Source organism: Protopterus annectens, chromosome 12.part0, assembly GCF_019279795.1.
Source record: "Protopterus annectens isolate FY-2018-M chromosome 12.part0, PAN1.0, whole genome shotgun sequence".
NCBI lineage: Eukaryota > Metazoa > Chordata > Ceratodontiformes > Protopteridae > Protopterus > Protopterus annectens.
In genome coordinates this window covers 289,546,599-289,558,790 of record NC_056746.1, presented here as the reverse complement: position 1 = coordinate 289,558,790, position 12,192 = coordinate 289,546,599, and the positions used below count along the sequence as shown (strand labels likewise).

Sequence of the window (12,192 nt, the reverse complement as noted above, 5' to 3'; positions counted from 1 at the left end):
GACGTTCCACCTGGTCAAAGGGATCAACCAACCCTAGAAATTCAAAGGTCCCTAGGAAAAAGAGTCATCCAAGAAGTCCCCGCAGACCAGATCGGATTCGGAATTTACTCAAGTTTTTTTTTAGTTCTAAAAAAGACCGGGGAGACCAATATTGGATCTCAGCAGACTAAACAAGTCAGTAAAGAAAGCAAAGTTTCAGATGGTAACACTGCAGTTTGTACTCCCTTTTCTGGGACAAGACAATTGGATGTACTCTTCAAATCTTCAGGACGAGTACAACCACATAAAGATGGACAGGCACTCCAGAAGATTTCTACGCTTCCGGCTGGGAGCCAGTCCTTACCAGTTCAGTGCTCTGCCCTTTGGTCTCACTACTGCCCCCAGAGTGTTTACCAAATGCATCACAGTAATCATGGCTCATCTGAGACATCAGGGATTCCAGGTGTTTCCATATTTAGACGACTGGCAACTGACTGCCACCACCAAGCACCTACTAATCAGAGTGAGGGATGCCACCATCCATCTCTGCTCAGACCTAGGCATTACTATAAATACAGAAAAATCTGCCTTATTGCCATCACAATGTATTACCTTTATAGGTGCAGATTTAAACACAAATGACATGGTAGCAAAATTGCCTCAAGAGAGAATACAAACACTATGCAGTCCAGTATCTATCCTACTCTAGAAGAAAAAGGTACAAGCAAAATTTGTCTTCAAGGTCTTAAGCTCAATGGCAGCGGAGATAACACTAGTCCCACTGGCCCGACTACACTTGCGGATGTTACAGTGGCTACTCTTCGGTCAGTGGTTCATGCAGGAGTTACCCATGTCTCACAAGATTCTCATTTCAGATTCCTGCAAGAAGGACCTACTACGGTGGCTTCAGTCCACTCTGATAACAATGGGGAGACCGTTTCTACTTCCCCAACCTGTCGCTACAGTAACCACGGACACGTCTCAGATGGAGGGGGGACATTATCTGTGACAGACTCTCCAAGGGGTTTGGGAAAATCACAAGTACCATTTGCACATCAGTGTCCTAGAGATGAGGGTGGTGCTTCTGGCGTTGCCAACATTTCAGAACTCTTTTCCCATGGGGACTATTGCAATTCAGACAGACAATATGTAGGTGGTATGGTACATCAACAAACGGGGGGAACCAGATCCTATCCCCTATGTCGAGAGGCCCAGAGATTTTGGCAATGGGCAATTTCTTCTCATTGCTTTCTGACGGCAATGCACATCCCGGGGAAATCTAACGTAATAGCAGGCTAAGCAGAGCAATTCTCATGCCTCACGAGTGGTCCTTGAATCAGGAAGTTGCAAATTAAATTTTAGCAAATGGGGCCAGCATTGATGTGACCTTTTTGCCACATCATTCAGTGCCAAATCGAGCAACTACTTTGCCCTCATTTCCCCTCCGGGAGAGTCACCGAGGGATGCAGTCATCCACGATTGGCCCCTGGGACTTCTTTATGCTTTTCCCCCCGTTTCCATTGATTCCGAAGGTGATTCAGAAAGCCAAATCGTTGAGTCGTAGGTTAATTCTCATTGCTTCTTACTGGCCTCATCAGATATGGTTCCACTTCTTTCAGGAGGATCCATGGATCCTGGACCCAGTGCCGGATCTTTTGATATATAAGTCAGGAATGCTCCATCCCACTCTTCAGAGCCTCAACCTGACAGCTTGGTTACTCCACTTCCAATCTTAGCCAGGCTTCAAGAATTATCCCCTGCAGTATGTCACATTCTGGTTTCCTCACACAAAAAGACTACTAGGAAACTTTACGCAAGCATATGGAGAAGTTGTTGGGCAGATAAAAAAAACACACAGATCCATTTACACCCCCTATACCTGCAATTCTGGAATTTCTAACAGAAGTCTTTCATCAAGGGCCAGCAGCGGCCATTATTCGAGTACAATTAGCCGCTGTATCAAATTATCATGTGGGAGACCTCGGATCCAATGTAATATCCCATAGATTATGCAAAGGTTTCCTCGGGGGTACTTATCTGTTAAGACCACCCTTAAGAGGACCTCCTCCTCCATGGGACCTAAATTTAGTATTATCATCTTTGATCATTCCTCCCTTCGAACTAGCATCCGCTTGTTCACTAAAATTTTTATCTTGGAAAACAGTCTTTCTAACAGCAATTACTTCAGCTAGGAGAGTTTGAGTTGCAAGCTTTGTCTAGCCGCCCTCCATATTTGATTTTCCACAAAGATAATTTACCTCAGAACACATCCTTCCTTACCAAAAGTTTGCTCTGAAGTGAATTTAAACCAGTCTATAGACGGACGCTTGGCATCTTTGGTGGATTTAAAAAGTTTTCAGTGTTTTGTTTTTGTATGCAATCTATAGAATTGCCTGTGTTTTTCCTAGCTATGGCAGCAAGGCAGAATGTAAGCTTCACCAACTGGATGTGCATAGACAGTTGCGTTTTCACTTGCATAGGACCAAAGATCTCAAAGTCAGACCAGTTTTGTTTCTTATTCAGAAAATAAAAAAAGGCTTGGCATTCTCAAAAGTTGCTTTGTATAAATGGCTTACTGAGACCATCACCTATGTTTATAATTCTCATAATAAAGAACTGCCAGGAAAAGTTAAAGGACATTCAACTAGAGTGGTGTCTACTTCCATTGCCTTTCAGTCTAGACTTCCATTGGATTCAGTTTGTGATGCTGCTGCATGGGTTAATCCTCACACCTGTAGCTCTTATTACAAAGTAGATATGGTCTCTCGGAACAGGGCATCCTTTGGTTCCACTGTCCTGAAGAGTTTATTCCCTTGAGCCATTCAAGAAAAAGGTGCTGGGGACTCTGTCCCAACCAGCAAGAATGAAGGTGAGATAGGACAACATAACATAAAGAAGTTATGTAGTCACCAATAAAGTTCCATGTTTGTTGTCCAGTATCTCACATTCATTCTTACATCCCACGCATCCATTCTCCCTCCTGGAGGATCTAGAAGACTTTACGGTTGGCAAATATGGTCTGATTCCTTTCTTGCCTCTTTACCTTTATGGCCAGTATATTTCATAAATTTTTTTTCCTGTATGTTGGCATACTGTAGGGAGTAGTCTCTCGAACGAGATCTGGGGAACAGCCGCTAGGCATCCTGGGATAGGTTGAAACCTCGAGCCCGTAGAAGTTCTCAAGCTTTGGTATGCGACAGAGTCGGAGCCGCGGATCGGCTCCGAACCCAACCAGCAAGAATTGAAGGCGAGATACTGGATAACAAACATGGAACTTTATGGTGAGTACATAACTTCTTTTTTTTTTTTGTCAAATAACACCACACCCTTTTTGTGTTATTTTAAATACTGTTTTTTTTATTTCAGAGTGTTTTCTGCTTACATTAAAGAAGTGGATGAAAAACCTGCTGCAACACCTTGGGGATCAAAGATGCCATTCGGACAGGTGATGGCAGAATTTGGTGGTGCTGCAGGCGGTGGATGGGTTCACAGTGTTAGTTTCTCTGCTAGTGGTAATCGTCTGGCTTGGGTAGGCCATGATAGCACTGTATCAGTTGCTGATGCTTCCAAAAATATGACGTAAGTATTGCACTCTATTTGTAATTGTTGTGTATACTTGATCTTAATATGTATAGGTAATGTATTTCATGCAAACTATGCCATGCATTTTGGACACTTCTGAAAAAGCAAAGTAAAAATGTGCTAGTTATAAAGTTCTGGTAATTAATGAAAAATTACTCCAATATTGCAAAACAATCCCTCATCACTGAATAGTGCATCATTCGTGGTCTCGCCTACAAGTACAAGTTTCTGTAGCTGGTTGACCTAGAATTCAAAGCAGTGTGATTTATAAAGGCATCATTATTAATGCACTGCATCTTTGTATGAAGGCTTGCATAGGGGGTGGTATGTCTGACTGTCGCTTGTCATTTGGAGTCCGTTTGCCAGATATCTTCAGAGTTTCTGCTTTGAGCCAAGTAGTAAGTAGGTATTTTTAATTCATTGTAGTTTTATTATTAAAAATTTTTTTAAGCTAACCCACTAGTACAGTACAGAATAGTTGATCTGTATGTGCCACTGGAAGCTAGTGGTTGACTAAAAAGAACTGGAGATTGTGGAGAGGGGGTTTTCATTTTTTTTTTTAATCTGCAAAAGTGGAGAACTACTGGCTATTAGTGGAAACTAGTCTTCCCTTCAACCAACTTCTTCTTTTGGCTTTTCTCGGTTAGGGGTCGCCACAGCGGATCATCTGTCTGCTCATGATTGGCAGTGGAGTTTTACGGTGTCGAGTTGCCAGCCCGGCGCACAACCTTCCACATAAGGCACGCACACCTAGGGCCAATTTAGAGTGTCCAATCCACCTACTGCATGTCTTTGGGATGTGGGAGGAAACCGGAGCACCCGAAGGAAACCCACTCGACCACGGGGAGGACATGCAGACTCCGCACAGAAGGCACCAGAGCAGAGAATCGAACCAGAGAACCTCTTGCTGTGAGGCGGTAACGCTAACCGCTGCACCACCGTGGCCGCCTCTTCCCTTCAACTAACATTAACTCAAAATACTAGTACAATGAGCAAATGTCTTCATTTAGACATGTTCAGAGGTATCTCTGTCATTTCTTTGGATAGGACGAAAATGCATTAAACTGCATTATGACATCTTGTGAGATTACTTGTTTTCATAGGCTTGTAGGTTAGAGAGGAACTAATGTGCCTACTGATGGTATCAAGAAGGTTGGCTGCAGTTGTACAGTGAAAGAATTTGCATTTACCTGTTTGTTCATCTGGGTTAATTTTGAAGACATTTACCGATTTTTAAACTTATACTTTTGGTAGTGGATAATTCCAGAGATTTATTGGAGTCTGTGTGACTCCTGATTGTATGATTTTTAACATGTAATTGTACACATGTCATTTTGAACACTGTTTACCTGACATTCCCTTTTGTGGGGCCCCTTATGAAGAATGTTCATGTTGTGCTAGGCTGAGCTGCACCTAGGAGATGGGAGGAGAGTGAATGGAGGTGGGAACCATGGGGGTCAGCAAACTAGAAGTGAATTGGGCAGGAAGGAGGTATTGTTTTACAAGGCCAGTTACCAAGTTTAGATGCTTGACAGCTTAATAATAAGACATTCTTTGTCTTTGTTTTCCCCCCCTTTTCTTTTCTTTTTGGATGGGTGCAACAAATGAAGTCTGCAATCTAATCTCAACATTTGCACACCATCAATCCACAGTGTTTTGTGCCATAAATAATTTTTACCGAGTGGAGAACATGCACACCATAACATTCCTTGTACATTTTTACTTAGGAATTTAAGTGCATACCATCCTAAATTTTATGCACTTCGTGGTTTTGGCGTCTTTTCAGACTTGCTAGTTGTTGCTGAAGCACCTACCAAGGGGAGAAAACGCTGAGAGAAGAAAAGGAGACACTTTTGTGATTTTAAGTATTTTCTTCTGATTTTTTTGTTAGGTTTTACTGCTTTGCCGCCTACTTTTTGGCATTTTCCGGCTTGCTAAAGTTTATATCTGTAACAGTAACAGTACTTGGAACACATCTAGAGCCGGTTTACTGCATTTCCTGTGTTGCATTTAATTTAAAATCGTTTTTTTTTTCTCTAAAAACTGCATTTTACCTGATTTTGGCCTAGCACTCAAGTGTGGGGGTCATTTATTGCACTGTTGTGATTATTTTGCTGTTTGTGTATCTCTGCTACCTTTAAACTACAACAAAAAGAAGAAAAAAAAATCTTGCTTTTTTCCCACTTTCTGAAAGTTTAGAAAGTTCAATTACAGATTTGCTGTTCTGAACTGTTTGGAAGTTTCTAGAAGGCCAGTGCTTGCTTGGGCTAAAGGGAAGTCTCTTGTGTTCACCAGTGGGAGTGGTTAACACTGAACAGCCTGCCTGTCCCTGGAGGAGTGGTTACTACCTAGAAGCTGTAGTTTTATTGGCCATTTTGTGTCCATTCTAAACTCCTTGATCTCTCTCTCTTAAAACCCTACAACTCTCTTTTTGCGCGGTTTTGTGCACTGAGCAGCGTCGGGCAGCCCCGCCTAAACAGGTTTAAACTATTCCAGGCTGCACAAAGCCTGCTCTTCACTTTTTCCCTTGGAACTGTTCAAACTCTCAAAGTAATCACTCTATTCTCTTTCTAAAGCCCTGCACTTGCTCAGCTCTTATAAGGAAACACTAACTAACTAAAGCACTACACCCCCTTTGACTTCTCATAAGTATTAGGCTCCCGATTGGTCCTTCCTGATCAATTGAAAAATCAGTTCCCTTCCCTAATCTAATCAATAAAAAAACAGTTCCCTATACTAATCTGATATGTCCAAGGGTCAGTTTCAAGGTTACTCTCCAGTCCAGCTGGTGAATCTGGGAATTTTGAGGCAATGTTACAATTGCTTTATGTATGCAGACAACCCTCTCCTCCTTCCAACAGACTCTAATACATGTGAGATGCAGTTACACAGCCAAACTGGAGGCAGAGCTCTCTCAACCCAAGACTGGCACAGTCAGTCAGGAGGAAAAGGTAACCACCCACACCACAAGTCCAGTCTCACACAGACCTATTGCATCTGCATACCCAACACATAAACGCACAAAAACATACTCAGACTCTAAATAAAAATCTGCGTAAACAGCAAAGACCTCCTAAGCAGATATCCAAGCAACAGCCACCCCTCAACAATACCCATGAATCACATATCTCACAAAATCAGTGTGCCTCACAGTCACAGCCCTGAAGGCCAAACAACACACCAAATACACTTGTTATAGGGGACTCTATTGTCTGGCACACTGACGTCCCGCTCACCAGACTGAACAAGGAGAAGGTCACTGTAAGCTGCCTGTCGGGTGCCAGGATCCACCACATAACGCAAGCACTCGGGTCACTCCAAAGCAAGTACAAGTATGACTCTGTCATTGTCCATGCTGGTGTGAATGACTTGAGATGTACCTCCGTGGACTACATGAAAAGAGACATAGAGGAGCTCTCTGACCATGTAGCCCAGGCTGGTATGACCCTGACCTTGAGTAGCATCTTGTCCTCACCAAGAATGATGCCACAGTATAAAGACAAAATGATCAGTTTCAACAATTGGCTAAAGTATTGATGTCATTCAAAGGAGATCCAGTGTCTGTCAGCCTGGGATGACATGCTCGACAAGCCACGTTGCTTCGCTAGGGACGGCTTGCACCTGTTACCCTTAGGCTTTCGTATACTGGCCAAGGCTCTTGTCACCCCCATAGTGCCTTTTTTAGGCAAGGCTCAAAGGACAAACCCACCTCCATAGACAACCCAAGGATAAAAAAACTAAAGGTAATGCTACTCAATGCCAGAAGTCTAAACCTCAAGATGCACGCACTCGAGGCTCTCCTCAGTATGGAGAAAGTCGATGTCTGTGCAGTAACAGAAACCTGGTTCAAGGCTCCTGAGAGCACCCCAGCACTACCAGGTTATAAATCGTACCATGCGTTTCGGCCCCAAAACTCGGACCGAAGCACAAAAGGAGGGGGAGTGTCTATATTCATCAAAGATACCTACACCTCCAGGTTAGTGGCACTGCACGAAGCATCGGAAACCATCCATGTGCAACTAACAGCGGGCAAAACTGCCTTTCAGTTTGTAGCCTGCTACAGAACACCCTCCCTATTACAGGAACCCCACTTGGCATTCCTGAGAACACTGGAGAATTTGAAGTTCTCTCCAAACACTATGTTATTGGGTGACTTCAACTACCCAAACATTGACTGGGAAAACTACTCAAGTCCAAACACCTTCGGCAACGGTTCCTTGAATTTATAAACTCTAACAGGACGTGCTGGAGGGATAGATTCATCACCCAAAGACTCCCTATGCTGTGGAACAAAATCCCGGTACATGTGAGGCAGAGCACCTCGCTGGCCTTGTTCAAGAGAAATCTTGACCAATGGATGGGAGATCGCAGATATACCCCAGGGATTACCTCAGTGTCACTGCTCGACAGAGGCACAGCAAAATAATGGGTATAGTTCCCCATACTAAAGGGGTGGCGTAAGCCACAAAACGATGGGCTAGGCTTGTAAATGCCCTCGGGCAGATAGCCTAGTATGAACCTATGAACCTATGAACAAAATGGAACAACTGGTCACCACTCCCACAAGAGGGAACAACATATTGGACCTGGTCATCACCAACATGGGGACTCTATGTTCCACACCAGAAGTAAACCCCTCATTGGTAAGATCGGACCATAAACAAATTTCCCTGGACATCCATATCCCGTCCCCACCCCCAGCCAAGGAAATCACTGTAAAGAATTTCTCAAAAGCCAACTTTGCACTTCTCAAGACTGAGGTGGAATCCTTCCAAGCCCCTGGGCCAGAGGATAATACAGCCCAATCCACAGAATCCTTTACAAATGCATTCTATGAGCACCTGCAGGAATGCATGGATCGTGCTATCCCAAATAAAACCAAGACTCACTCCTCCAAAAACTGGAGACCAGTCTGGTGGACCCCGGCCATAAATAAGCTATACAACAGAAGGAGGAAGCTACTACATGACAGAGCAAAATCCCAAAAAGGGAAGGCATCTCTGATCAGTATTAGCAAGAAACTTTGATCCCTCATAAAATCATCAAAGGCCAGTTTAGAAAGAAAAATTGCCCTAGACACTAAAGATAATCACAAGGCCTCCTTTAGTTGTGTCAGGAACATGGGCGGAAACTCCCAGATATGCTCTGAATTGTTGCATAACGGTACAAAATATACCGAACCTACAGACATAGCCAACATCCTGGCAGACAGATTCAGCACAAACGTCCCCCCCCCCATCCCCCCCAAAGGAGCAAACGCCTATCCCAACTGAATATAACCTCCCTGACATCACAGATGCACAGGTGAAAGCTGCCCTCTCCAAAGCAAAAAACACACCATCTATGGGACCGGACGGTGTCCCAGGCTGTGTCTTACACGAGCTCCAAGAAGAACTGAACCCTCACATTAAGTCACTGTTCAAACTTAGCCTTATTACAGGATATGTACCCAAAGAATGGCGTACAGCTACAGTGGTCCCACTCCACAAAGGTGGTGCCACAACGGACCCCGGAAACTATCGCCCCATAAGCCTGACTAGTCTGGTCTGTAAAGCTATGGAGCGTATTATCATGGAACTCCTAAACAAAGACATTGGGAGCCTCCAGACACTGAACCATACCCAATTCGGCTTTAAGGGCAGATCTTGCTTCTTAAACCTAGTTGCTTTCTTTGAAACAGTTACCAAAGCCATAGATGAGGGCAGGGTAGTCCACACAGCCTGCCTGGACCTCACAAAAGCCTTCGACACAATACCCCACTCGGGCATCATAAATAAGCTTACCAGCGTAAATATCAACCCCTATATCACAAGATGGGTTGCAAACTGGCTCAGAGATAGAACCCACATGGTCAGAATCGCAGGTGCCATGTCCGAATCCAAGCCAGTTACAAGTGGCGTCCCACAGGGCTCAGTTCTGGGACCTCTCTTGTTCGGTATATACTTCTCTGAGGTTCAGGCTAACACGGGGGGATTATGGCTGACAAAGTTTGCAGATGACCGCAAACTGGGGGCCATAAACGAATCTCTAGCTGACACAAGCATCCTCCAAAAGGGTCTCTCAGAGATGGATGCTTGGTGCCAGTGCCACGGCCTCAAGCTAAATGCAAAAAAGTGCATAGTCATCCCCTTTGGGAAAAACAAGGTGCCTACAAATTACCACATAGGTGGTAATCCATTAAGTACGGAAGAAGTAATTAGAGATTTGGGGACCAACGTAGATAGTAATCTCTCCTTTGATAATCATGTTGCCAAAGTGGTTAGAAAGACCTTCTATATAGCCCACCTTATCACGAAAGGGTTCACATCTAGATCAAGAGAGGTCATTGTGCCCCTCTACTCGTCACTCATCAGGCCCATAATTGAATACAATGCTCCTTTTGGGATGTACCTTACCCGACACCTGCAGCAACTGGAGAGACCCCAAAAGTACCTCACCAAGAGGATCATGGGCTACAAACAGATGTCCTATGCAGCTCGACTAAAGAAACTCCAGCTCTACTCAGTTGCTTACCACCTACTTAGAGGCGATCTATGCCTGACGTACAAAGCCATGTCAAACCCAGAATTAATGGACATGCTCCACCTCAAAAAATCCAAGTATCTTAGAGCTACACGCTCCAGGGACCTAAACCTCAGCACAAAAATAAATAGGACATGCTGGAGAGACAAATTCATTTCCCAGAGGCTCCCCTCACTCTGGAATAGAATCCCAATTCATGTTAGACATAGCCCCTCGCTGACCCTCTTCAAGCGAAATCTGGACGCATGGATGGGAAATCGCAAATTCACCCCCGGGATCTCTTCTGTGTCCCTGCTAGACAGAGGCACAGTAAACTAATCTTAAAAGGGTACCTTCTGTGACCTACTTTACAGAGGCACAGTAGGCTAATCTAATAGGGAGGCGGAAGCCAAATACACTCTGGCTAGGCTTATAAATGCCCTAGGGCAGATAGCCAAGTATCTACCTATGAACCTATGAACCTAATTACTTGTAAGTATTTAGAATTGCCGGATTTATGTTCTGTGCTGACTTGGGTTTCCTTTATATTTTTCTTTTCATTTTTAAGATTGGATCAACTGTTTAAAAAAAAAAAAAACTTTCCCACCATCAGGGCAGTTTGTAGTTATATTTTGTTAGTATGGTTGAGGAACTAATGAAATGTTTACTCTAAATACATTTAAACATATTGTAACATGTTAGACCAGCTTTTGCTGATTTGTGTGCATTCAAAACCTGTTTTTTTCAGTCATTTTCATCACTTTATCTACTTAGGATTAATCGCTTTATCTACTTAGGATTAATTTGTCTTTGATCAAGCTTTAAAAGACAATTCCTGTCATGATTTTCTTGTTAGGAGTGTTTTGTGCCCTTCAGTACAGTCTAGTCCAGTCCAGGATTGCCACAAGCAAAAAGTTATTTAAATGCTTGATCTGATGATGTCCTTTTCATTCTCTCACGAACGGTCTAGGATCTGATCTTCGGATCTGACTCACCGCATTTATAAGACTTTGGATCCAAGTCTCGAGCTCCTTCCTCTACCCACAATGCTTTATTCCATCCCCAACTCCTTAGATCTCCTGTGCTGCCAAAGCTACAAGATGGAAAGATCCAGTCGTAAGAGTAAGTTTTTTGAATCTTTTTGGGTAATTCTACTTATATTTTTCTTCAGATTTATTCACTTATTTCCCTTTAAACTTATTTCTCCTTCAACAGCTGTTCGCAGGTGTTTGAGCTTGTCTTTAATTACTGTAGTCTGTCCCTTTCCTTGTACCACTTATGGTACTGTTTCGCAGTTGTATAGTTCTATTGTCAAAAAAAAAAAAAAAAAAGGCTGTTTTCCGTATATTTGTTTTAACTTTCAGGTTAAGTTCTGCTGTAGTTGAATATCTAACCACCTGGTTAGACTGTGTATTGGGAAAAAAAAAAAACATTTTTCCTTCCTCTTTAGGGTTTACTGCCTATCTGTTGCCATTATGTCTGAGAAACCTAGAAGTGTGTATACTGTGTAGGAGTAGCCCATATGGATACCCCATGTGCTCTATGCGCTACCTTGAATCATAGGACCCTCTCCAACCACAGAAACAAGTTGATCCTGAAAGGATTACTTCCTGCTAGGGCTCAGACCCCCTCAAAACCAGCTTCAGTGGTCTCAGAGCTGAGAAAGAGAATCTCCAAAGACTTCCTTGGAGCCTTCCAAAAAGCTTCAAAAGGTCTCTGATCTGACTTCAAATCAGAGGCCTCTCTGGCAGCCCTCAGATCTAACTGTCTCAGCCCCTTCTACCATTTCTCCTCTTTCGTCCATCTCTGTCTTGGATCCCAGACTGTCAGATCTGATGAGTAGAGTACATATGCCAGAGTTTGTACTAAAACTTGTGTCTCTGGCTTTACCTTCCCAAGTTATTTCAAATGCCGACCAAGCACTCTAGGCTGTCATCTACTACTTCATCTAGGTCTTCAAGGAGCCTGTCTGAGGCCAACGTGGACAGGGTGATATGGAGATGGCTTGGGTCTCAGATCCATTTGAGAGTCTTGCCAGCTCTGTCCCCTCCTGGATCCGTGAGCATACCTGGCCAACCAGTACTGTGCACTTCTCCGAGACTGGTGGTTTTGGAGTTTCAGGATCCTAGA

The 12,192-nt window shown here is 43.6% G+C and overlaps 1 protein-coding gene across 3 annotated transcripts in view; it reads left to right on the top strand.

Annotated features, from left to right (window-relative positions):
• Nucleotides 1-12,192, top strand: part of ARPC1A (actin related protein 2/3 complex subunit 1A) — a 1,267,577-nt gene that overhangs the window by 570,072 nt on the left and 685,313 nt on the right. For all 3 annotated transcript variants that reach the window (XM_044089354.1, XM_044089353.1, XM_044089352.1), the window contains exon 6: nucleotides 3,346-3,558. In XM_044089354.1, coding sequence (XP_043945289.1) covers nucleotides 3,346-3,558 — 213 coding nt within the window. The remainder of the gene's footprint in view (nucleotides 1-3,345; nucleotides 3,559-12,192) is intronic.